The sequence below is a fragment of the Mustela nigripes genome, chromosome 5 (genome assembly GCF_022355385.1).
Source record: "Mustela nigripes isolate SB6536 chromosome 5, MUSNIG.SB6536, whole genome shotgun sequence".
NCBI lineage: Eukaryota > Metazoa > Chordata > Mammalia > Carnivora > Mustelidae > Mustela > Mustela nigripes.
The window spans coordinates 38,178,268-38,205,908 of NC_081561.1; the positions used below are offsets into that span (position 1 = coordinate 38,178,268).

The window sequence follows — 27,641 nt, forward strand, 5'->3', positions numbered from 1 at the left end:
CTAACTGATCTACACAAATTTGTGACTTATCTGGACGCAGGCCCAGTTGGCCAGAGAACTGCCCCACTTACTCCAAGGGAGAGCCCAAGAGAATGACTGGCCCAGAGCTACTTGATCTGAAGCCAGGCACAGCACACAGTTAGCAAATTGCTTAGAAGTAGTTGCTCTACCTTCCTGAAGGGGCATCTACCTGCTGCTGTTTCCAGGAGAACACGTAGGCTCACTCCTGGAGCCCTGCTGCTTCAGTATTGAAGAAGATTCTAGAAATCACACTCAACAGCCTTATTTTTAGGCTTACCCACTCCATTGCCCGAGATGGGGGGAGATGGATTCCTGCTGCTCCAGGTGGGAATGTAGAATGCCTTACGGGTGGTGTAGTGACTCCTAGTGGTCAGTAGAGATTTCAGCTCTATGTATAGTCAGAAGCTTTTGTGGACCCTGGAAATTGAATGGCCTTTGACGGCATACATTGGTGGGGAGAAATTAACTCCAAGGTTTAAAATCACAATCATCTTACATGTAACTAAGTTACAAATCATGAAGGAAGTAGAAATGGCAATGTATTCTGTATCTGAGTTAAAAAGTAAGTCAAAATACATGATTGTGGTTTTCTTATGATAATAATGTTTACTTTTTTGTCATCATTAATTGCTTCCTCTCCAGGTTTGTGTATGTCTTCAGAGTTTCAGAAGAGTGTTTAGCATCAGAAGAATTCTCCTTGTATTTTTTTTTTCTTTCTAAACTAGAAACATTTGTTTACATGATGTCACTATTTCTTCATGTTACCTTTGGTTATGTTAACCTCCTTCTGGAGCAACTTTTGTGATGAGATAAATAAGTGTGTGCTTCAACTAAAACAATTCACTGTTCTTTTCTTTCCCCCCCCAGGGAGCCCAGGGATTAAGAGGCATCACTGGCATAGTTGGGGCCAAAGGAGAAAAAGTAAGATGATGATGATAGGTTATCAAAATGTATAAATATTTAAAAATTTTCCCATTTAAAAATATCTTATTTTCAGCAACATCATTTTTTAATTTCTTATTTGCTTAGTAGATATTTGGTTAAGTTTTCACATTTCTGTTATAAACATAGATGACAGAAGTGAGTAGTATGTGTGATACTTATGTACTATATATTTTAAATTATCTTGGTAGATAGGAATAAACAGGGATGTTACCTTTTTACATCTTCATCATTATTAATAGTTAATACTGGAAATCAAAGCAAAGACAGGAGAGGATGGAAAGGGAGAGGCAAGAGAAGGCAAGATCTCCCCAAGGACACGAGGACCATCCATGGCTTTCCCTCCGGGCTGATCGCTGAGCTCTGTCCCCAACAAGAATACTCCCTGCACTTCCAACCTGTCCTTAGCTCAGTCTCAAAAACCAGATTCTCCTACCATTTCCATAGCAAGGCACTGTGAGATGGTGGGGAGATTCAAAGAGGAAAAAGGACTTCAAATATGTTATTCGTTGGGAGAAACAAATGAGTAGATGGCTAACTACCATGTAAAAGAGACACATAAATTTGAGGGCAAGTGGTGTGAGGGAGTGAAGACAAAGGAGTGACCACTCTTGGTCAGGGAACTGGGAGGGCTCATGAATGAGGTGGCATTAGAAGAATGCCAGGCCTGGAAGGATGACGTGTTCCCATTGGTGGAGGATGAAGAATGGGAAATGCTTGGATGAGTGAAAATGAAAACAGTGGAAACCTGAATGTTCCTGTTGTGTTCAGAAATGTTTTTCTCACTGTGTGTGTGTGTGTGTGTGTGTGTATGTGTGTGTGTAGGGGTGTGCCCAGATTCTCTATCAGATTTTTAAGAAAATGGTTGCCACTTAGTATATAAGGAAAGCCAGTTTGTGGGTTCCAGGAAAAACAATAAAAGCAATTTGTCCACTACCACTCCTGACCCTTGCCTCTTCCTCTTTAGAACCTCTGTGGCTAATTTGCTTCATTTCGCACAGAAGCACAGAGACTTTTATTAACAGCTAAGAGGGAATAACTTGCACATTGTAGGTGCTCAATAAATAAATTTAAATTTTTCTAAAAGAAATAAACATTTTTGGAAACGGAAGGAATTATTTTGTGACAGATTCCTTCAACTTCATTTTTTTTCAGCCTTGTTGTCCCTTCTAGGTATTTTCATTCTGCCCGTTTTACTCTTCCATTTCCTTTAGAATATTTCTTTTCTAAAAATACTGTTTTTAAAAAATTTTTTCATGTTTCTATATTCATATTACCTTTAGTAATATTTTGTGTTTATCTCCTGTTATTAGAAATAAACCCCATTTATTTTGAAGTTGCTGATACCTAGGCCTCTGTTTTTTCTGGGTTTAAATCATCTAAAGTATGTGACTTCACACTTCGAAACCGATTACTGTTCTTGATATGCTCTTTATTTGAGGTATTTTTTTACTTGGCATTTTTCAAAATTTCTCATTTCCTTTGAGTTCTGTCAAATTGCTTTCAATAACAAAAAAAAAAAAAAAAAAAAAAGCAAGCTCTTCTCATGAACTCAGACCCCTGGAGTGGTTGCCTAGTAACAGCATTTTGGGTCTGAGTTCATGCTGAACAGCAATAAGAGAGAGTGAGCGCATCACAGCCGATTCTGTAATGCAAAGGTTGGGCTCCTTGCTCACAACGCAGGGTGAATGATGAATTCAAGGTCTTTTTTGAGTCTTCCAAACCTCTTCTTCCCTGGTGAATGTAAAATGCTTTCTGCTCTGCTCTAGTTTTTAGGGATCAAAGAATTTCAAGGCTCTGTGGTGCTTCTGCTTCAGTGGTGTTCTTTCTTTGATTCTACCTTTTCTGAACCTTCTATCAAAGGTTTTCTAATTCTTAAATCTCACTACAGATGCTGTCTGCCTGGTTTTCTTGGCCTGACATCCATCCAGCACTCTTTTGACTGTTTTCCATTTATTTTATCATCTCCTTGTCTCAACCCTATTCATTAGGAAATGGCCTGTTGACTTCAGTCACCCTTTTGCCTTCTCATTCACTTAGCAGATGAGAAAAAGATTTGAAGAAGGGAGTTGTATTTTGTCAGGCAGTATATGTAGAAAGCACCAAAAAAAAAGCCCTCATACTTTTGTTTTAAAATCACATTTTGATTCTTATTATTAACTAAGGAGGTGATATTTACAGTATAGCCAAGTCACAACTGATTTCAAGATAATTAGATTTATAAAACTCTAGTTTCCATCCCTTGGTAGGACAAATCTGTTGTTAAGAAAATAGATGGATTATTTTTATATAAACAGAACCTAATGTCTATCAAGGATGGAATGGGGGATACTCAAATCCTTATTATGATTCGTCCTTCTAAATCACATGACTGGACTTCAGATTGTGGATCTTGGCAGAAATCCAGCATCACAGAATCCTACCCACAGCTGTGGCTGCAGCACAGTCCATGGCAACTGCTCTATTCTTTCGGTGGCTCCTTAGTCTTCACCATTCATGAAAAGCACAGGAATCCTGAGACTCCTGGAGGGTAACTACCCAACCTCCTGCCATAGGTTTGCCAACTTCCCTTAATAGGGACCAGTGTTTTTAGTTCATGTCATCAATCAAAAATGGCTGCAATGTGAACTTAAAATATCCAGAGTGGTAGGAAAGATCGGCCGTCAGTACTCTTGGTGGGATGAGGAGACGTAAAATTGTGTTTTCATATCTGAGGTGTCCAATGGCATACTCCCTGGTATAATATATACAGTGATATATTATATATGATGTATAATAATACACTGATGTATACAGATTTTATTCCAGGCACAAAACCTCCTTCTTAATCTGGCTATTAAAGTTCTATGGAAAGACTGATGTGCCCTTTAATGACTGATTTCAATTTCATTTCTTTATGCTGTTTTTTTTTTTTTTTGGCTTTTTTTTTTTTTTTTTTTTGCAGGGTGCTCGGGGCTTAGATGGAGAACCTGGGCCTCAAGGTCTTCCTGGTGCACCTGTAAGTAGTTTTCCTTTTACCAGACCCAATGATAGGTTATTTAGCAATGACTGACCAGTGATAAAGTGCTGTATGTGTGTGTGTGTGTGTGTGTGTGTGTGTGTCTTTTACATGTGAATACAGTGGAAAAATGGGCAATAGTTTCTCTATTTATTTAAACAAATTTTAGTTAAGATAAGTATCACTTCCTTGAATAAAGAGAAATGTTCTTTTGCCTTGACGAGGGTTTTTGTTTTTCAAGTCGGTGAAGTCAAATTGTTAAGTTTTATGTTTGCTGTGTTTTCCTTTTGTTACAGCTACTAGGAAGTTTAGAGTCACAGTAACTGTCTCATTTCAGGTTCTTGCTCCTTTTCTATGATTTTTGATCTCTATATTTTCTATATTTCTCTATATTTTCTATATTCTATATTTTGACTGCTATATGTACATGTGTCATTATTATAGGCTGCCTCACACCTTTTCTGGAAATAAATAAAAAGCCACCCATATAATAACCACCTTTATCACTAAAAAAGTAGAAAAGGTATAAAGACAATAGAGTTTTCAATTATCAAGCTCCTATGGCCCAGTGGGGAAGGCAGAATATTACTCTGTCATACGTTAAAAGATCCAGCGCTGGAGTATGAGGTAGAGGTACTGCTGGTAAGAGGAGGATCCTAGAGGCAGGCTGAAATGGAAAGCCATTCTGGGTGGGAAAGGAGCAGACAGAGTCTAGGTGATACTCCGTGATGGGAGTAATTGGTGGTAATGGGGTATGTGTTGTTTAAGGGATTGTTACTGCCTAGCTTGGAAAGTTTCTGTTGAGAAGATGAAATTGAATAGATAAAGGACGATCACATTGTAGAGAGTGTTTTATGCCAATGTGAGCAATTTGAACTGATCTGATAGTGACAGGAAGCCATTTGAGGTTTTAGAGTAGTTCTGCAGTTCAACAAAAGCTATATTAAGGAAGACATATCCTCTCATCTATCACCACCTATACCGTAAATCAACATTAGCCAGATAATTTTGACAGAAACCGTTATTATTGCCGGGAGAACGAAATAATATGGAAAAAAGATTGGCAACTGACCCAAACCTCAACCCACCATGATAGTCAATGAGTTTAGCTGATAATGTAGACATAGTTACTGATGTTAAGATTACCTACAGTACGGATCTTAATTTTATTATACCTATACATCAAAAGGCCACAGAAGCTTTACACATTGAAAATGAAATAAAAAGACATGTGATTCTCTATCATCCCTATCCCAACATAAAATTTTAAGATATAATTTTTATAAATGATTTCTTGAGCTAGGCACCCATGATAGAGCAAAGCACTGGAATGAAAGAGCAGTCATAGGTAATATGGATGGTGTTCTCTAGTTTCAAAAGTCTATCAATAAGTAACTCTTGCTTTTCATTTTATTTTCATACAGGGTGACCAAGGACAGAGAGGACCTCCAGGAGAAATAGGTCCCAAGGGAGATAGAGTGAGTTCAGATTAGTGTTAATCACTATAAACCTCGTGCTTACTGGTGTCCTCTGCTGATGTGGCCAAAGTGCCATGATGAATGAGCCTGTCTTGTCTCTCCTTTTCCCTCTACCCTGCAAGGGGCCTCAAGGTTCTAGAGGAATTCCTGGCCTCCCTGGAACCAAAGGAGACATGGTATGTCCTGCGCCGTAGTCACCCACCCCATTTTTTGAAGTGATTATTAACTTGTAATAAAACTTTAGAAAATAATGAAAGGAAGAAGAATGTGACTGTTTCTAAGACACAATGTGTTTCTTTGTGTCTTTTTAGGGCTTGCCAGGTGTGGATGGCCGTGACGGGATACCTGGAATGCCTGGGACAAAGGTACCTTTTGTAACCCTGGCAAACCGAGCCCAGCATTTCCATGACTACATGACAGGGAGATTTACTCAGCTGGTTTTGGCTTTTTTCCTCCGTTTTTTCATCAAATGTCACCTCAGAAATACTTTTAGAATAGTATGTTTACTTGGTTTTAGGAACTCAGTAGAATTGCCCTGTCGATGAAAGCAGCTGAAAGAGATTGTGCGTTTTGATTTATTTTATGTCCTTAGTCCATCTGCCCTATCCCGTATCACCACCCTCCCCTGCCCTGAACAGGATCATATCATAAAAGTGCGCATAAGGTCACCTATAGGGAGAATCCTTCTACACAGAAGCCCTGTGTCCTTTCTTTACTTGAAAGACTTAGAGCAATTCACATGGGTTCAATGATGCAATAAAAACTTCTTTTCTCAGGGTGAACCCGGGAAGCCTGGGCCTCCTGGTGATGCAGGATTGCAGGGCTTACCTGTGAGTATTTGGGTCTTTAAATGTTTCCTGATTTAGCTGAGTATTTGGAAAATATGAATTTTAGAGAGAAACAAAATAATTGGCTAAGTTTCAGGAAGATACCTGATGGCTTAGTTTTACATTTTTGTAGTTTTACGTTTTATACTTTTTTCCTGAATAAGGAACTCTTTCCTAATAACTATACTAAGCTTTAATTTGTATTTTGCATCTTCTCCTCTCTTTCATTCACTCAGTCTTTCTTATCTTTTTACTAACTCTGAGCTGTGGGCCGGGAGCGCATACTCCCTCCTCCTCCTCACCAGTTTTGAAGTTCTTGTTAGCAGAGTTGAGCCATAGGGGCTTGCGAGTATGCTCCCTGGACGATGTGAGGTATCAGATACCATTTTTTGGATTGCGTGCTATTTTGAATTATTCAAATTGGGGTTTCCCTGCCTTGATGTGGCTAGAGGGTCACGCGGATTATACAGATGTATTCTTGGAGACAAATGTTTCAAGGTAATAAAGAGATACTTGGTCATTTGAGGACTGGCCTCAATTTATTATCTGACATTTTAAAAATAATCAGTTATAGAACATTAGGACTCCCAGTAACACCAAATTTTAGTTCAAGCCAGCATTCTCCTGCCATTCCGCTTTTCTACTTCAGGGTTAACGTTTCAATAGGTCTTTGTTTTGTTATTCAAGCTCCCCTTGACCGATGATAATTTGGAAATTCATGCTTGAAAAATAACTTTAGTTTAGAGATAGGATTTGCCTAAGGGTGTTCAGGCTTAATAAGCCGGATAGAGTGAAGTGTAATTCCTTCTAAACTGTGGGTAGTTCTAGAACTGTTCAGAATTTGGGAACTAGGAAGAATCTCTCTCACACTAAAGCTTTGGTGTTGTCAGGATTCCCTCAGCCCCTGGGCAGTGTGCTGGGGACAAGACATCTCACGGATTCTCCGCTGTTGTGATTCAGCCCTAGTTCTGTGTGCCTTCTTTTAGGGTGTACCTGGGATTCCTGGTGCAAAGGGTGTTGCTGGTGAAAAGGTAAAAGATGAAAATTTTTTAACTAGTACTTTTCTGTATTTCTCTATTATTTCATTAATATGTTTTATTTATCATTTTTAGTATTTCCAACCTGCCTTTTATTTTATATTCGACTCTAAGGAGAAATTTTTTGAAAAGGCTCTTTTAAGGCCTTGAATGCTGATCTCTTTCCTAGCTGCAGAAAGAACACTTTGACAAAGTGTTGCTGATTAGACTTCCTTCCTGGAAGTGTCTTCCTTCACCAGTATTAAACAGAGACAGTGTTATTGCTCTTTACCACTTAAAATAAAGAAATTACGATTAAGCCACAGAAATTATGTCAGTGAATATTACTAACGTGATTTTGCTTAAACTAAAAAGATGATAGACATTTTATTCTCAAACTGATCAATTTTTGCTTATAGTGCAAAAAATTAAAAACAATAGGTGAAGGAAAAATTGAAGGGTAAGATATAGCTTTACTTTAAATAAAAGGGATGACACGTGAGTAACGTAGAATTTGGTCACTGCCAGGTTATATGGCTACAGTCTCCGAGCCTGGGGCCCACAGCATCTTGAGCAGGGATGCTTCCTCCCAAGTGGACCGTGAGAGATGGATGGTGGGACTGGACCCCCAGACATGTGCCTTCTCTGGAGCTTGCTGGCGGGGTCCCTTCAACAGTCCTTCCTCCTGTTCCTCATGTTCACAGGATCCTTCTTAATTTTAATAGTGTCAGTGCCAGGGAAAAGAGCTCCAAGAAGTTTATTAGAGATAGAAATGGTAAAGGAAAGACACGTATAATTAATATTGTGAGGAAAGAAAAACCTTCTTCTCTTCCTGTCTGGGTAAAGAGCTTCATGTATTGACATTTGACCTTCATTTTTGAACATTTTTTTGATACCTTTACTATACTTCTGGGAACAGCAGAGCAGTATCCTGATCTAAAGAACTTTAATTCTTCCCCCAAGCAAGAGATTCTATGTCCTCCCAAATTCTCAATGTGAAACTGGGAAATTAATGCTGTTCAGGTGTAAGAAATGCCCAGTCTGGGTAAGACAGGTTGCAGATTTTGCTTACTTCCTGTATGAATTACTTTGGATGTTGCATTTCACCTTTAGGGTAACACAGGTGCTCCTGGGAAGACTGGTCAGTTGGGGAATTCAGGCAAACCGGTAAGATGACGTGAGCTACCTTTCCTTATGTTGTCACCTGTTGTAATCACTCAGCAGAGAATCAGGGAGTGTTAATTTTTTCTTTCCCTGCCTTCCTCATAACAGGGCCAACAAGGGCCTCCAGGAGAGGTGGGACCCCGAGGACCCAGAGGGCTTCCTGTGAGTACTGCTTTCCTGTAGACCCTTCTGAAGTGTCTTCTCAGGGTTTTTCTGGGTGTCCTTCTAATCATTCATTCATTTAACCATGAATGCCTTCTCAAGTTTGAGACAGTGAAATAAGAATGTCATTTGTGAATACAATCTGCTTTTTAAATATTTTTTAAGTATTTTTAAAAAGCATGAGGACTCTTATTTCATACTGAAGGAAATATTCCAGTGTGGTTAAAAAAAAAAAAAAAACCCAAAACAAAACAGCTTTCCTGAGATATATTTTATATACCATATGAGTCAACCATTTAAAGCATATAATTCATTGATATTTAAGGCATATTTATAGAATTATACAACCGTTGCCACAATCTTAAAACCTTTTCATCACCCCCCAGAAAAGAACCTCTGTGTCCACTTGTAGTCACTCAGCATTTCCCCGCAGTCCTCTCAGCCCTCAGCAACCACTAGTCCACTTTCTGTCTTGACTTGCCTGGTCTGAAAATTTCATAAAGATAGAATCATATAGTGGGTTTTTGTTTTTTTTTTTTCAGTGAATGGCTTCCTTCAGCATGTTTCAAGGCTTACCTTCTTTCTTCTTGCTGACTAGTGTTCAGTAGTATGGACATACCAGCGTTCCTTCATTCTCTCATCTGCTCTTGGACATTTGGGTTGTTTCCACTTTTGGACCATTATGAATAATGGTGCTGGGAACATTTTTCTACAGGTTTTTGTGTAGACACAAGTTTTTTATTTCTCTTGAGTAGAACACTGAGGAGTGGAATTTCTGGGTCATCTGATAACTCTATTTAATCCTTGGAGAAACTGCCAGACTTCTTGTAGTCTGAGTTTGTGTGTCTGTTTTGCTGCCAACACAGCAAATCGTGTTGTTTCACTAGATACACTTCAACCCTTAGAGAGAAATGGATTAATTAAATATTATATACTTAATGTCAACTCTAAAAAATTCTCTCTGGCCTTCAGCTTAAGTTCTTATTTTTAAAATCTGCTGGGTAACAAAAAGAACTCCAAGTGAGAACAGAGAAACATTTCCAAGTATTGTTACTTTTAAAGCATTTCATGAGCGTTGAATGACGATTTTCATGTGTCAAAGAAGTGAAATATTCCAGGTGTCTTGACATAAGAGGCGAACTCTTCCATTTCTCACAGGTGTTTGTCAACTTAGCTCTATCAGGTGGTTTCTAGAAGTTTCTCTGCAGCCAGAGAAACTAGCCAATGCTCCTCATTATGCTCCTTGTTCACTCACTGCTCAGTTATCCTTTTCTTCTGTCTTGCTTGAAGCCTGTAAACTTCTAATTAAAATAATTTTTAAAAATTTATTGCCAAAACAATGAGTTTGTAGCTAGAACATATTCATAAACAGTAGAGATGCTACATGACTGGTCCAGAAAGATTTAACAGTGTGGGAGAGAGGCATTGGAACTTTGAGAATATTGGCTATTAGGTGTAATATTCACTTTATAGAGCAGAGAACATAAAATTGAAGGGGCACCTGCTGTATGTCAAGTCCATGCACTGAACACAAAAAGTGACACAGTAGAGAGAGCTTGGCTCATCATCAGTTAAGTGCTAAGGGATGTATAAAGACCTAGAGGCAAGAACTGCAGAAGGAGATGGGGTGGGGGTTCCATTCTCTCATGTGAGGGGAGGCAGATCTGTCGTGACTATGCAAGCTTTGAGCCTAACTCGGGTTTTGATTTCTGAGTTCCTGTAAATGTCCGGATTCTTATTGCTCACAGTCACTGTGGCTCAAAGCCTTGGTGATCTTCTTCCATCATTTCCACTCTCCAATAGGACCTGTTCTTTCTTCCACCTCCTTTTAAAAAGATTTTGTTTGAGAGAGAGAGAGTATGAGAGAGAGAGAGAGAGAGAGAGAGCACAAGCAAGGTGAAGGGCAGAGGGAGAAGCAAACTTCCCACTGAGCAGGGAACCTGACTCAGGACTTGTTTCTGGGACTCTGGGATCATGACTTGAGCTTAAAGCAGACACCCAACTGACTGAGCCACCCAGGGGCTTTCTACTTTCTCCTTTTAAAAGTCTCTTGTATTTGACTCTTCTTTTCTAAGCTCACCTCCACCACCCCAGCTCAGATCATTAGCTGCTGCTTGGATTATCAGGTCTCCTGATTTGCCTTTCTATGTTGTCTTTCCTTCCTTTACCAGTGGTCCCCAACAAGGTACTCCTGGTATGTTGGCTGGCATAGTTCTTGGTTCCCCGGGATTCCACCCTAGAACTCCAATGTGGTTCCCACAGTCATGGTGACAAGAGTGTCAGACACAATGTCCAAGACCTGGGAATGGCAGTCGTCCCAGTCTCACACCCTGCCATATTGGTCTTTTCAGAATACAACTAGATCATTACCTCTTTATTTCAAGATCTTCAATGAATTTCCACTAGCAAGGAAAGGAAGTACCAAATCATGAACTGTTTATCTGGTAGTTCTATGTCTCCCTTGTGTCTTGCTCAAGGCCTGTGTTCAAGTCATGCTGGACTCCATGGTCATTTCCAATTAGTCTCTGCACTTCTCAGCCTGCTTGTTTTCTTTTGTTACACTCTGCCCTTAGATGGTTTCCTTCTCTGTTTTTCTGACTCAGCCGCCCATGTACGTTTTTAGGTGTAACTGAAATTTTAATTCGACAGTGAAACTATCTCTGTTTATGCCCTATGCCCCAGACAGAAGTGCTCTCTCTTTATTCTGAACCCTGTAACCCCGGGCCCTGTTCACCCCATGCTGTGGGAGCTGCAGGGAAGCAGGGCCACTCTGATCCACCTTTGCATTCCCTACATCTCTCCCCTCAGGACCTGTCACAAGGTAGAGCTCAATAAATATTTCCAAAAAATGAATTGAATTGGAGGTATAGTAAATCTTTCTATGCTGCTTATGTTGGTAATAATTGACTTCTCACCTCCTATAAATTTTACAGAAAAGTGCATCAGAGGTTGTAAGCTTACAGTTCTGAGCAGAGTTTTAACACCAAATCTACTTACTGAAAGATACATTTGTTCTTTCATTTTACATCATTACATTTAGTTTCATAGATAAATTCACACATTTTCAACGATTCCTCCCAAGTTTTATCAGTTTTTCCTGTAAATGTCAAGTTGAAAAGCTGAGTAGAAAGAATGAAAACCCATTTCTAATGTGTTCTACTAACGGGCCAGGGCTAATTGGAACACGTCTTTGAAATTAAGTGGTATTCCCCTTTCAAATCATTGTTCTAACAGCTTTAGCCGGTGCCACAGCAAAACATATTGGAGGTTTTCTGGTCACCTCCAGTGATTACATATGAGCACGTATCTTCACCACTTGGATTGTGCTTCTGGCTTTCTCGCTCACACTCTACTGGTTTATACGTGGATCTGGGTGACTCCCGTTTACAGCAGGAGAATGCGGGGGTCCTTGGACGCCGTGACTCCTGGTCCATTTCCCTCGTTCAGGCTTCCCAGTTCTTGCCAGAACTTTTGATGAGTGAGCTGTGTTTTTGCTTTGCTCTCATGATTCTGACTTGGATCAGTGCATTGCTGATCTACTTCCAGTTTTCTGAAGATGATACACTCCTGAGTACAGAGCCGCTCTCAGTTTCTCTTGAAGTCCCACTCCATCCTATCACCAACAGCTCTGAGCACAGAGGTCTCCAAACGATGTGTTGCTGAATGATCGGAACCGCATTCCTGTGCCACCCAGGACATGGAATATTATCCCTGTCAATAGTTTGTGAAGCAGCTGTGATGGTTGTAGATTTTGATTTCCCTCTGTATGTGAGGGAATACCTAAACCTACACCAGAGAAAAACACAAACCATACAATGCTGCAAAATTGACTAGATTTTTAAAGTACCTTTGTGGCTGACCTAAAAATTATCATTGTGGCAGGACTAATATGATATTCCTATGTTAATATGAAGATGGGTTTGTAAAAGCAACAATCTAAAGAAATCATAATTGATCTTCTGCGTTAATCAGCATCCTTTTTCCCAGAGAGAGGCACTTAAATATATAATTCAGACTAAGTATGACGATTTACAATTTCTCACTTCTAAAATTAGCATGGTACTAAGAATAATGTTCATTCTTCAGCTAGTTAGCATTTTGGGTAATCAAGCAAATACAACCACCATCACAGTCTGCAGCACAATGGAATAAAATCTAAATTTCTTTTTTTCTTTGGAAAATACTTATGACAACACACATATAATGAAATAGATTTTTTCTGTGATATTTTAAAAGTCTTGTAGTTCCATTTTTTTTAAAAGATTTTATTTATTTATTTGACAGAGAGAGATCACAAGCAGACAGAGAGGCAGGCAGAGAGAGAAAGAGAGGAGGAAGCAGGCTCTCTGCCGAGCAGAGAGCCCGATACGGGACTCGATCCCAGGACCCTGAGATCATGACCTGAGCCGAAGGCAGAGTCTTAACCCACTGAGCCACCCAGGCGCCCTAGCTTGCCCAATTTTAATGGTACAAGACATATTTAGAAAATTTAAAATTTTGGTGTTTGGAATTTTTGTAGTGAGCATTTAACAAAAGTCTAATTTAAAGCTGGTGAAGACAAACACACACAACCTAACCCAAACAGATTCCTGGGTCTGACCTCAAAATCACAGAATAAAAATCTAAGGGAGAGGAGGGAAGACAGGAAGGAGGAAGAACAGGGACAGGAAGTGGTGGAAGACATCTTGTGAAATATATTCCTAAAACATTCTTTAGGGGGATTCTGAAGCACAGCCAGAGTTGGGAATCACTGGTAGAGGGTCTGCAGCTTTTTTTTTTTTTTTTAAGCCTCGATTGGCTTCTTAAGTAGGAAGTGGTTGGCAGATGTGTGTGAATATGCTGGAGAGATATATGGTGGCACGGAGCATGTAAGAGGGGAAAAAAAAAGAAGTCTTTTATTATGGCCCTCAGATTTTTAATGTTAGGATTTTGCCTTTTTTTCCTGGTTCTTTACAATTCTTTTGTTACCGATCATAACTCTTTTTGTCATGGGGCTTGTAAATATTAGCTACCGGGCAGAAAAACGATATCCCTACAAGTCTCCCTTGCCCACATCTGAGATTATGCTTATCACCACAGCTGTTGAAACACAGGAGATTTACCATTTGTAAGTTTAGCACACCTGTGCTTAAAGGCCATGGTTAATTGCTCCCTGTAACATGTGTTTAGTCTAACCTATGTTTTTAGAGATGACTATTTATATCTTGATCATTCATGTTCATCTTACTTACATCTTTTTAGAGTACATAGAAATCATAGAAATGACCATTAGAAAATCTTGTCTAAACACTTTATTCATAACTGCTTGGTTATTGTTGTGAAAATAAACATTACCTTCTTCAACCTTGAGATGATTCCTAGAAATACCTGCATTTAAAATAGTGAAGAATTTGAAGAATGGAAGAAAAAAAAATGAGGAACACATGCAATCCACTAACCAACTACTACTAGTCCTGTACATGGGCTCTCATGGTTGTAGAAGGTCAGCGGAACAGGCTGTCTACACTGGGGTTTTGAGCCATTCATACATGTTGCCAAGGGCTGGAAGACACTTTTTTTTTTAAAAAAACATTTTATTTATTTATTTGACAGAGATCACAAGTAGGCAGAGAAGCAGGCAGAGAGAGAGGAGGAAGCAGGCTCCCTGCCGAGCAGAGAACCTGATGTGGGGCTCGATCCCAGGACCCTGGGATCATCACCTGAGCCAAAGGCAGAGGCTTTAACCCCCTGAGCCACCCAGGCGCCCTGGAAGACACTTATGAATTGACAAAGAGAGCTCATGAAAGACAGAGAAAATAAGATACCAGCAGAGAACATCTTTGTCTTTGACTGGCAAAATAATCCCATGAAAAAAATGAAAAGTCACACAATCCTTTATTTTTATTTATTTAAAATTTTTTTTTAAATGACTTTATTTATTTATTTGAGAGAGAGAGAGAGAGAGGGCATGAGAGGAGAGAGGTCAGCGGGAGACTCCCTGCTCGGCAGGGAGTCTGATGTGGGACTCAATCCCAGGACTCCAGGATCATGACCTGAGCCGAAGGCAGTCACTTAACCAACTGAGCCACCCAGGCCCCCCACACAATCCTTTATTTTAACTTAGCTCTTTGGTTTGTGAAAGAGAAAAAAAAGTATGTCAGTTATCTTTATTTTGGCATAATGGTTCATTTGTTTGGAAGTGAATATTTGAGGTTGTGTCAAGAACTGCTTTCGTCTTCTGATATCATTGATTAGTTTTCCCAATGACTACTAATTATTCTGTGAATTAAAGTCATATTAGCCCAATGACATTTAGGATCTTCATCAAGATGCAGTTCAGAAATTATTTGAAAATGCCAACAGAGCAGATATACTGAAGAAAATCTGTCTTGAACATTCAAGTGGCTGGGCTAAATTAATGGGGTAGAACCCAATCTTTATATTAATAGATGGATAAAAGAATCTATCACAGCAGCTGGTTTTCGTCTAGTCTTACATCTTTCCAGTGCCCATCCTCACAAGACTCTGCTCAGGCTTCTAAGCTGCTCACAAGTGTTAAGGGCCAATGTATCATCCAGACTTACACAACTAGACAGGTTGCTTATATAAAATTTTTTGAAAAGTATTAAAGAGCATTTCCTTTAAATCACCTATAAGTCATTTGAGACAAGTGCCACTTAAGTATAGCTCAAAGCTAGAGACTTGTAATTTGGCAAACATTTCTTAATCCTTCAAAGAAACTGAAAATTCAGAAAGATAATGGGCCTTGACACTTGGTTCAACTTAGAGATAAAAGAATAACATAAGGGCCAGATCAGATAATATTAGCAGGAGCATTTATAAATATCAAGAATTAATATGAAGTTGTCATGTTATTTTAAAGTAGAATGAACTCAGAAGACTACTTTCATTTTTATATATACCGTCCAGGAAATGTGATTATTTATCCAATAACCTTGTATTCAGTTTAGCTGAATATGTGTTAGAAACACATATTCAAGCTTTAAAACAAGCTTTTATCAGACTGCATAAAACTGTATGAGGTTCTTGGGGAAAGAAATTGAAGAATTCATGTGTCTCCTTTTCTCAAAGGGCTTAGAGATTCAAATAAAGAATTGAAATTGGCTCACAAAATGGATGTTGCTTTTGGTATATTTTCATTATAAATTGTACTTTCCAAAGTTTATTTAATCTTGGAGACATGTTTAGAACAAGAATAAGTAGAACAAAGAATTTTGTATGTCAGAAACTTTGTAAATTTCTATTATGTCTGTCTTTTTGAAGTTGCATTAGTCATTTAAAGGCAAACATCCCTGTCCTGTTTTTTTTTTTCCCCACTCTTTTGCAGTTCAAGATCATTTGCCAGATGCTGCTTTAAAACATACTGTGGGCCTGAAAATTTACTGTGTTTTAGGCATTAGGTGGAATTCAAAATTGATATACCTTCTACCTCAAGAACATAATCTAATGAGAGGATAAAACATGTACATAGATAACCATAATATAAGCTACATTGTGATTCAGATGCTGAAAATTACTAATTGTCATTTCACGTAGATGTAGCAGACACTGTTTTTATCTAAGGGGCCGTCATCACAAGGAACAGCATTAACACATTCACTGAATGATAAATACTGCGCGGGCTACAGGGGTTTTATGTAAAGGTCTCTGCCTTCAGTCGAAGACGGGGTAGAATACTTTGATGACTTTGATGTTTAAAGAAAAACCTGCGTAAAGTGTTATTTTACTGACATAGTAATTGAACATTTGCGTTTGGGCAAACCAGCCAGTTGATGGTCCTGTTTGTGTTTCTCCAGGGCAGTAGAGGAGAAATAGGACCGGAGGGACCCACAGGGCCACCCGGTAAACGGGTAAGGAATAATTCCAATCTCCTTAAGTTTATTGGCTTCGTACAAAACACAATACTTTTTTTTTTTTTAAATAAGCAAGGAGAGAAAAATAATGTACAAAAGGTGATTTAATCGTCTTTACTTGATTCCTGTTGTTATGGGAATGCATGGAATTGTAAATGTGAAGTTTGAAATCATGTCTAGGATACCCTCCGAGGGTATTTAAGTCAGTGTGGTTTGCAGCACACATTTTGAAACCAGGAGACCGGAAGTGCCTCTGGTTGTTCTTGGAATTGAAGAGAAGCGGGCGTAAATGCAGCCTTTTACTTCTTGAGCCCTGCTTGTTTACACAGTGAGAGAAGCCGCACCACGGCAGGGAGGCCCACTGAACGAGCCCACTGTTGGGAAGGGTGCAAACCCAGGAACTCCGCGGTGGGACCCAGGGGGTGGAGGGGCTGGCCTGTTTTTTCGGAGAGTGTGGGAGAGAGGCAGATTTGAGGAGCAGAGTTAAACCAGCCCCAGCATGCATTTATTTTAGACAGGAGTCCACACACCCAAGGTTGTGTGGGCCTCATGTGATTGCAATGTCATAGTTAAAGGTGAATCTGGAGACACTGTTTATTTTTCAGGGTTCTCCTGGCAGTCCTGGCCTCCCTGGCTTGCCTGGCCCCCCTGGCCTTCCGGGAATGAAAGGCGACAGGGTAAGATATCTAACCATCCCCCCAAAGTTTCTTATTTGGAAGGATGAGTTTGCTTTCAGAACAGTGGAGATTTTTTGTAGCAATTATCATAGTCAGCTATCAAGAAAAGTATCTTAAATTACTGAGAGTTGAGATTAAGAAGCAAAAAAAAAAAAAAAAGCAATATAATAAAAGATCATCAGGAAAATATAAAAGATGAAAAAAGTAAAAGTGCCAGTTGTAGTCATACTTCCTTGTTCAGTTTTAACTTTACATTCCTACCGATCCAATTTTCTGTGGATGTGATCAGAGAACATCACAAGTTGCCAGCTTTTGGACAGCTGTCAGTTTCTCTAGGCCTTACCTGGCTGTTCCCAGGTTGTCATCCTGATTTTTTTTTTTTTTTTTTAAGTGGGCTCCACGCCCAGCCTGGAGCCCTGTTGTTAGGTTGTGGAGAGGAGCAAGTCCTCATCTGTCGCATTATTCATACTTGCCCTTATCTACCACCCTGAGAAGGAAAGTTGGTTCATTTGAAATTATAAAGTGGAACATGTCAAAATACTGAAAAAGTATTATGTTTTATTCATTACAGGGAGTAGTCGGTGAGCCTGGTCCAAAGGGTGTACAGGTAGGTCCTATCAGAAGAATATGTGCATGGAGGTGCCTCACAAGTAGGGGGCACTGGCTGGTTTAGGGGTGTGAGGACTAGGCTGGAGGCCAGCTGTGTTTCTCAATGTGCTTCATAGTGAATGAAAGCTACAGTTCAGTTTGGTTTATAACCTTATCTACTATTTTAATAAGCTGGAGCTGATAATGACTCTGCCTCTGAGGGCACACATTGAAAAGAGTGTCCCTCTCTCTCATTCACCAGGTTGGCTTACTTGTGACCAATGGAGCCTTCTATTAGCTACATCATCATATATTTTTTTAAGATTTTATTTATTTATTTGACAGAGAGAGAGAGAGAGAGAGAGAGAGAGATCACAAGTAGGCAGAGAGGCAGGCGGGGGGGCGGGTGGTGTAGCAGGCTCCCCGCTCAGCAGAGAGCCCGAAGCGGGCTTCAGTCCCAGGGCCCTGAGATCATGACCTGAGCTGAAGGCAGAGGCTTAACCCACTGAACCACCCAGGTGCCCCTACATCATCATATTTTATGTTTTTCTGTATCAAGACCTTAACAAATGAACTATGAACATGGTTTGGGAGTTAGTCCTTTTTCTGGGTTCCTTTTTCTACAGTGAAAGCCTTTTTTCAAGGATTATCTCATTATAAAATTGCCGGATACAATCATTAATCCTTAACTTCAGAAGAAACTCAGCCTCACCCGCTACCTTTTCTCTAGGCTCTTTTCAGTTTTGGACTAGCCACTGACAGCTACACTGAAAAGCCATTGAGTGCATTTTGTATTTCTGCATGATCTGGGGGGCACTGTGGGCACTTGGGAATGCTTATCAATGTGGACAGGTTAAAACTGAGGCAAGAAAGTTCAAGAATGTGACTTTTAATTTTAATTTTTAGGGTTCGTCTGGTGAAGAAGGTGAAGCAGGAGAAAGGGGTGAACTTGTAAGACATTTTTTTCTGGTTAATGATGAGCCCTGCTGATTTCTAACTACTAAAAATATAATTTTTCTTTTCTCTGATACTGTTATCCTCCATGGCTTCTTCAGCAGCTACAGTGTTTCTTATATAAACTAGTGAATGACTCCCCAAACCTGTAGCCAAGTTCAAGTAAAGCAGAGGGTAAACATCCCAAAATCGATAGCCTTGGCCTTAAGCCTTTGGAGAACAAAGTGTTCTCTTATAGGTGGTGACTTTTCTGTGGCTTAACCTAGACATTCGAAGTGATTCTTAGAGGACCATAGAAAGTCTATGAATAGTGCCTATTGTGGAAACAAAATGAATTTTATTATAGCTAGAAAGCTGTGGTTCACAAGTTTGACCATGGGTATTTTCTGTCGTCTAAAACTTCCCAAAGAAGTGACCTCCATCTCCAGAGGATGTTGCTGCTAAATCTCCAGGAAGGTAGCAAGAATGAGAAAAAATTATCTTTCTGCTGGGAGTACTACATCTGCTGGCTCATTTTTGACACAATCTAACATGATCTAATGTGGGAACTTCTGACTGGTCCTTTGGAGTGGTGACAGATTTCTCATAAAACAGCTCCAGAGAGCACTTTGTGCAGGAAAAAAAAACCTCATAATGTTGTTTTATTCAGAGTTTCAGGATTTAGAGCTAATATAAATGTAATATCTGAATTCGGCAAAGCTCTCTATTAAGTAAATTTGAAAAAGGATTATTTTAAGTTTATTTTCTGTTAAAATGTTTTCTTTTATCGGTTAAAAGGATGTTTTAAATCATTGTTTTGTGGTGGAGATGAACTGATATGCTTGAACTTAAACTAAAATTATATCTAGAATTAGGGGTGGGAGACTTATTTCCAAGTGTTCTTTTTTAAGTATAAAATCAGGCATTTTTGGTTTGATAGAATTTTGCAGATGAATTTTACAATACTGTTAGAGTTTCAAAAATGAAGTCATCAGGTTTAAATGTCTACTCTGTTTTAAAACAGCATGCTAGTTTAATGTCTTTTGACTTATACATTTTAAGTCTCAACACCTAGCATTTTAGACCTGGTTGGAGCCTTGCAGAGCTCCGATTCAGCCCTGTTATTTAATAGATATCAGTCAAAGGCTAGGAGGTTACAAAGCTCACAAAGTAACAGAACTGGGACTAGAATCCGAATTTTGAATCTCATTTTGGCAGTGCCAGAGTTCATCTCTTCATGTTTTTCTATAGATTTCAGCAGCATAATCACCTTTTAAATGTTTTTAGTAAACCATCAAATGTGAATGCATTGTTCTAATATAATTTTGTTTTATTGATTTAGGGAGAGATAGGCTTACCTGGGCCAAAGGGATCTGTAAGTACAATGAACAACAATGGTATAAAAAATTAAAATATCAACAAAACTACAGAAAATGCAATGCTCTGCTTTATGAAGTCACTATAAAATTCAATTCTTAAAGGACTTACCTTCAAGGAGATTAATGTCTAAATTTATTCTTTAAGTAATGGATTCATCCCAAGTGGGGGAGGGGACCACCTCATAACAGTGTAAATGGATCTGCCTTTTGAACAATCCACTCTAAACGAAGTTTTTATCATAAGTAGCTCAATGAGTATACATGGTAATTTCTTTCACAAATGAGTCATTAAAAAAAAACCTGATTTATCCATTGTGGTGACAAGAGTATAAATGAATTTCATTGGCACTCATACCATTGCAAATATTTCAGTAATTTTATTAATCTCCCGTGTGTTCTATTTAGCGAAGTAACATAAAGTCATAACGCATAAGAAAATTTAATAGACAGTTGTTAAAACTAGAAAATGATCATCTCATTCATGCTCTTACAGAAACTAAGCTGATGTCCTTCAAGATTAGATTATTCAGAGTTATAGAACCAATAATAGAACCAGTTATTAGAATGAAATTTTTAGAACCGAGTATAGAGCCAATTAGAAAACTAGCAAACCTGGGATGATTCACTAACTTGAAAGGAACGCACATTTAATACAGTAAGAAATGTAAGAGAAATTTGAGAGAGTATAAGGGAAAAAATGAAGCGCAGACCTTAACCTCAAATGCCACCACCACTAGCTTCCATTTAATCTTTTAGTCCTTCCTATTTCTGGAATCTTTTCCACTCTTCTCTGTCCCTATACAGCACATTATGCTCATAGCAGCCAGTGGAATCTAGAGAAAAATACAAAGCCCACCATTTATCCCTCCTCTGCATAAACTCTTCAGGAATAACATTTGATAGAATAAAATCAGACCTTAGCAAAATACACCGTCTTTCATGAAGTGGTCTCTGCCTTGCCAACCCCCTCTCTGCCCATCTGGAACTTTATCTGTTTGCAGTTGTTTTTACTTGGCATGCTCTTTAATGCTTTGTGCTGTTCTCCTATCCTGGAACACTCTTCCTCTTTCCTTAGAATAGCTACCTCCTACCTAGGCATGTAGCCCGATCCTCAGCTCAACTCTCCCCCGGAGGACTCGCGCTCCCGACTCCGGTGCAGTGCCAGCCTTGGGCTCTTTACATACCCCTGAGATGGAAACCATTATGTTGTATTAACTCACCTGCTTACACACTGCCTCTAAACACCACTGACAGTCTCAAGCTTGAAGTAACATCTTTACACCCAAGAATCTTTGACAGGAATAGTTTAGGATTGAGGAAAAAATTGGGAAGAGTAAACCTTGATAGGTAATAGAAATCCTACCTCACTGCCTAGAAATAATCGATAATATTCAATGGTAAGAATTTGTCATAAGAGGAAAAAGTGAATGAACGATGCAGTGGTCAAAAGGAGTTAATTTCATTTAAATTTGGAATTAACGCTTCCTTCCTACCCCTCTCTTCTCTGACACCACCCATCTACTGCTGAGGCAGCTGAAATGTGCTGTCCCAGAGTCAGGGAGACACACTTTCACTTTGCTCGGTGATCTCAACAGAGACAAACCTGAGAAGTAGGTGAAGTCTGTCCCCTAGTTTCTACTTCAGTATAGCACTCAACTGAGGTATTCTTTCCAAAGACCCGGGGCCCTGGAGATATACTGGCCATGTTGGCCCTTGATGTCTTCATGGAAAATGTCCTGTTGGTATTTCAGACATCGTCAACAAGATGATAGATTCTGATCTGGCCTCCTTTTTGTTCCTCTGCCAATTCTTTAGTGCACTTCTAAATTCATTTTGGCTTCTCCTCGGGCTTGTTTTAGAAGCTGTGATAGTTTTATACTGCAGCTATCTGACAGGTCCAAAGCCTCCACAGCACATCCGCAGCTCTCTCTGTTGACACTGTCTTTTGGGAAGTCTTTGAGGCCATAATTTCTTCACAGAAGTAATTCTGACAAATTGACTCAGATGAGTATCAATTTTTTGCATAAAGAAAGATTGGAAAAAACCTACTTGTGAAGCTTTATTCAGACGCATCTAGTGAGAGCCCGGCGTCATCACCTTCTTCCTTTTAGCTTAAAATCTGACCGTTTGGAAGAGTTAGCTCTTCCTAGGTAAATGTTGCAAATGAACAAGGAGCAGGATTAAGTTGCTTTATGAACTTTATCTTGAGCCCTTGTGCTCTTTAATGCCTCCTGTCCTTTTATCTTCTCATTTTTGTTCTATTAACAAGGGCACATTGTAACTACTATGTCATAAATTCTACCAGAGGCAGTTTAGCAGAAAATGAATTAATTTAGTCTCGTTTTAAAACAGTTATTGTAGATGGCGACTTTTAAAAATGCTTTTAGTGGTCTGCTCTCAGAAAAAAAAAATCTAACTGGTATACGCTTTTGTTCAAAGGAAACCATTGGTTTATTTTTTCACTTCTTTAATATTTAGATTTTTAACTTCCTCAAGAGTCAGTTAAACCATGGACTCGCTCTTTTTGTTCCAGTATTTTGAATGTATTTATTTTAAGTGCAGCATTTTAAAGGTGGCATTTTAAATGTTTTTTTTTTTTTTTTAAGATTTTATTTATTTATTTGACAGAGAGAGATCACAAGTAGGCAGAGGCAGGCAGAGAGAGAGAGAGGAGGAAGCAGACTCCCTGCTGAGCAGAGAGCCCGATGCGGGACTCGATCCCAGGACCCTGAGATCATGACCTGAGCCGAAGGCAGTGGCTTAACCCACTGAGCCACCCAGGCGCCCCTTAAATGTTTTTAATTAATGTATTTTATAATTCCTGGATACATCTGCTTCTACAAATTCTCTAGAGTGTTATAAAGCTAAATAACTTATGTCCTTGGAAATAACTTTATTTTATGCTTTCTGTATTGGTGATATACAAAGTAACATGTCTTGTATGAACTCAGTGGCCTTTTTGTGGCCAGAAAAACTTCACAAATCTTACTAAAAACTAGCTTGTTCTTAGGCAGTAGCTTAAAATATAGAGAATGTAGTTTGAAAATGCCTTATTTCAATTAACATTTTGAAATAACAGCTATACCAAAGAAAAAGATTTTGAAAAACTTTACTTGAACTGGAATTCTCAGAGACTGTGGCATTCTGTGTCTTTACCTTGAGAATTTGTAACCTCTGAACAAACACCTCTTGGGAGACAGAATGTACGCAAACTCCAAATTTCATGTAAGCCTTGTATTAATATTAAGCAGACACATTACTTGTGGATAGCTCTGGTTTTATAATGTGCCATTTTGTTCTAGGTGGGTAACCCTGGGGAGCCCGGCTTGAGGGGGCCCGAAGGAAGTCGGGGGCTTCCTGGAGTGGAAGGACCGAGAGGACCGCCTGGACCACGAGGCATGCAGGGAGAGCAGGGTGCCACCGGCCTGCCTGGCATCCAGGGCCCCCCAGTGAGTGGTGGGCAGTCTCCGCGGTTTCCCTTTGGACAGTCCATCTCACAGGACCAGAAGGGGGGCGGGCAGCCAGGCTAGCCCAGACATCAGCTCCTTAGCAGTGTGGGCAAGTTCCTTTGTAAATCCAGCCACCTGGCCACTTGCTGAGTGTGTCAGGTTACCATTTAACAATGTCTTCTTTATAGCTCTGTGTATAAATTGTCTCTCTCTTTTTTTCTTTTCTTCCTGTCTCAGGGTAGAGCACCGACAGATCAGCACATTAAGCAGGTTTGCATGAGAGTCATGCAAGGTAAATAAATCATAATGTCTGGACTTTTGGTGTGCTTTAAAGGTGGGAGATTTTAAATAATATTAATTGTTTTAGTTAATGTATTGTCACAAAATAGCTTATAGTCTCAAAGAAAAATTTCATCTTTCTAGGTTAGCCCTTTTTTTTTTTTTTTTTTTACATTTATTTATTTGAGAGAGAGAGTAAGAGAGTGAGCACACAAGTAAGCGGGGGAAGGGGCAGGGGAAAAGGGAGAGAAAGTCTTAAGCAGATTCCCCACTTAACATGGAGCCCAACACAGGGCTTGATCTCATTACCCTGAGATCATGACCTGAGCCAAAACCAAGAGTCAGACACTGAACCCAACTCAGCCACCCAGGCACCCTTCGGTTAGCCCATTTTTGTTCTTGTTTTTGTTTTTTGCCAAGGAGGTTAATTTACAAGAAAACACACACACAAATACAGACAAGCTCCCCCCCCCCCAATTTGGAACACAGATTCTCAGGTATCTTAACCCTCCTTAACATCCTACCACTTCGTGTATTCCTGGTACTGACCCTGGCTCTCTCTGTAGCTTCTATGTGAAGTAACTGACAGTCTTCATGCCCATAAGAAGCATTGGGACATTATCTCTACTCATGTATCATGTACAGAAAATCAAGAACTGTATTTTACCAAAATGGTGATATATTTTTATATTTGTTAACCTTTATCTAAATTCATCTATACCTATAGCAATTGCCATTTTTCATAGCTGCTTTAGAACTGGTCTAGTTCTAAAATCACATAGAAAAGGAAGAAATTGGGGAGGCAGGAACTGGGGAGATCCTGTAACGTTGGGCCTCTCTAACAAATAATTACCTTATTTTGGTTGGAACCAAGTCAGTCATGATAAATACTCTTCTTTTACAAGCTCATGAGATAGTGTCATTTGTCTGGTAGACTTGTAGAGTTTTCCAGAATAAAACTGTCACTTTGATATTTGAAAACCAATCTTAAGTCTCTTCATGGAAGACATTTAATCTTGAAAGGATATTTCAATTTTAAACGTTATGTCCCTAGAAAATTATAATTTTATGCTCTTACTTACATAAGGCAAACCAGAATGCTCACATTTAAGCACTTTTAAAGTGTTCTTTAGAAATTTGTTTCCAATTCATAATTTCCTTCACACCTTTAAAAAATATTACATCGGCATAGTTCCCTTAGAGTGTTTTCATAGGAAAGTTTTCTTCCTCCTCATGGTTTCAGTGGATAATTCTTAATCTCTTTAATGGTTCCTGAAAAAGCCCACACAGTTATTAATTTTGAAGACAGACTGTGAACATTCCCAAGAAGCGGGCTATTTTTAATGTCTGTTGTCTACTCCAAACATGAAAAAACTTTTGAGAGGGGAGTTTATAAGAAGTCATGAATGCTCAGGATATTTTAGGTCACTTAATATCTTCAGACTGAAAATGTGGGGCTGAGTCTCAAATGCTCTCTCAAAACGAATTCTGGACAATGTCTTTGGCTTTTAAAAAGCTTTGCGACATCCACTTCTTCTCTGTTAAGAAACTCATTTTCTGCCCATCCTGGGTTTTCAGAGAACCAGCCAGGACCCAGGTGATGGACTCATCCTTTTAGAACACTGCTCACCTGAAAGCCTTCCCATGTATTTTTTTTTTTTTTTTCAAATCTCCCTGCCCCTGTCTCGGAACAGCAGGACCAAATATATCCAAAAAGAGCTGAATAAAACAGCACCAGGGAAGTTTCTTGGCAGAAAGTCCATGAAAAAAAAAAAAAAAAGATCCAACTTTATTCACTTCCCACCACCAATTTTGAAGCTCTGGTGACACATTTAAGAAAAAAAGACACTTGAAATACCGCCCCCCATCTTTTTTTTCCATTTGAATCATTTTCCTGTTTCTGACTTCTCTGGGCCGGTTTATTATCTTTCAGAGCATCTTGCTGAGATGGCTGCTAGTCTCAGGCGACCAGACTCAGGAGCCTCTGGCCTCCCTGGGAGGCCTGGACCCCCTGGTCCCCCAGGGCCACCTGGAGAGAATGGTTTCCCAGGCCAGATGGGACTTCGTGGCCTTCCAGGCATTAAAGGCCCTCCTGGTGCTCTTGGTTTGAGGGGGCCTAAAGGTAAGCCATTTTGCCCCTTTAGAACAAAAGAACACACACTGTCCTTCCTCACGGTATATCCACATGGCCTTCCAAGCTCTAGATACACTGTGAGACAAGGAGATGTATCGTTCTCTTCTTCTTCTTTTTTTTTTTTTTATAGTTTTAAAATTTTTTTATAAACATATAATGTATTATTAGCCCCTGGGGTACAGGTCTGTGAATCGCCAGGTTTACACACTTCACAGCACTCACCATAGCACATACCCTCCCCAATGTCCATTGTATCGTTGTCTTCTACGGTGGTGATGAAAACGATCAGAAAGCTATTATAAGACATCCTCTTGACCTTGCTATATGTCAACAGGAGACCAAAACCTAGAATTAAGGTCCCTTGATTTTTAGTACTGATCTTTTTCAGTTACCCTCTGCCTCAATCATAGTTCAAAATAAACTTTACGGGATCTTGTAAACGATAAGTCAGCCTTTTTTTTTTTTTTTTTTGAGACTCAAAAATCACTGTAGAGTTCTTCTAAAATGGCAACCAGACTTAGAATGTTTGTAGCCGTAACTTAAACTAACAGCATCGGTTAACAGGTCAGAAGGCATAAATTACATCATGGAGTGAAGTCCCTTCTTCTTTTAAAGAGTGACATCAGATGTTTAGTTTTGATGGATTTTTTTTTAGCTCAGAAGTACAATTGAACTTTTTTCCTTCCTTTTTTTTTTTTTTAACTTTTTTCCTTCTTTAACATGTAAGGGAATGTGAGGCAGTTTATTTCTTCCCCTTTTATCGAAAGCAAGTTAAGCCCTTAAAATCAGTGTTTTGCCAAAAAACCCCCACAAAAATCCAAAATGGTATTGTGAGTGTGTTGGGTATGCAGCAGGCCCTGCAGAAGAAGGACTGGTTGCCTCAGGTGCTGTTTACTAGTCAAGGTGAGTAAGTATGTCAGCGTGGGGCGGGCGTGTGGCCCGGATCACTGACAGAGAGCGCGGAACAAAATGAGGCATTTCTCTATCTTGGCAAGTGACTGACAGTTCTCTAGGGAGCTTCGGAAAGATGTGGCATCAGAAACAGGAGGGGCTCTCTGTTTGTTATTTTTTCTTTTTTTTTTTTTAAATGGTGGTGCACCCATTAGGGATAAATATTATGGTGTGAAGGGTCAGACGGCAAGCAAGCGGCCTTTTTGGATCTGTAAATGAATTGCTGATGTATTTGGCTAACTACACTCTCAGTTGGAACAATTTTGTTAATGATGTTTGGGGTTTTTTGGGGGGTAGAGGGCATGTGCATTGCCATATGTGAAAAAATGACCCCTCATTGGAGCCTCTTGCAAGGCTGGCAGGATTTCCGAGCTTTCAGAGGCTGGACAAAATCAAATGTGGAGAGAGCTCAGAGCTCTTAAAGAGAACGGAGTATTTTCTTTGAAAGAAGCTCATCGCAGCTCATCTTTGTCCTGCTTTTAGCTCCTGGTTCAGGAACTCAGGAGTAGGGACTCTCTCTGTGGTTAGTCCCCATTCACTCTGTTCGGTTTCCAAGAAACTCTGCTGCCTCGAGTGGATTGTTGACTTAGTTGTTTCTGTGGCACCAGAGCTCAAGGTGACTCCTCAGCTTTTCTCCTCAGTTCCCTTGTGAGCAGTGGTTGTGAGAGCATGCCCCCTGGAGCGTCAGCACGGCCAGGAACCCCGTCTGGAATAGAGATTCTCCACCCCACCCTGGTCCCCGGATCCGAGACGCGGCAGGGGAGGCCCAGCCTTCTGCATTCTAACAAGT

At 39.6% G+C, this 27,641-nt stretch overlaps 1 protein-coding gene across 1 annotated transcript in view; it reads left to right on the forward strand.

Moving 5' to 3' along the window:
* COL9A1 (collagen type IX alpha 1 chain) overlaps nt 1-27,641 on the forward strand; it is a 92,562-nt gene that overhangs the window by 50,429 nt on the left and 14,492 nt on the right. Inside the window, 17 exon segments of the mRNA XM_059399022.1 lie at nt 889-942; nt 3,908-3,961; nt 5,386-5,439; nt 5,562-5,615; nt 5,751-5,804; nt 6,216-6,269; nt 7,253-7,297; nt 8,396-8,449; nt 8,555-8,608; nt 16,405-16,458; nt 17,067-17,138; nt 17,710-17,745; nt 18,633-18,677; nt 20,002-20,034; nt 23,341-23,487; nt 23,725-23,779; nt 25,700-25,888. Coding sequence (XP_059255005.1) covers nt 889-942; nt 3,908-3,961; nt 5,386-5,439; nt 5,562-5,615; nt 5,751-5,804; nt 6,216-6,269; nt 7,253-7,297; nt 8,396-8,449; nt 8,555-8,608; nt 16,405-16,458; nt 17,067-17,138; nt 17,710-17,745; nt 18,633-18,677; nt 20,002-20,034; nt 23,341-23,487; nt 23,725-23,779; nt 25,700-25,888 — 1,108 coding nt within the window.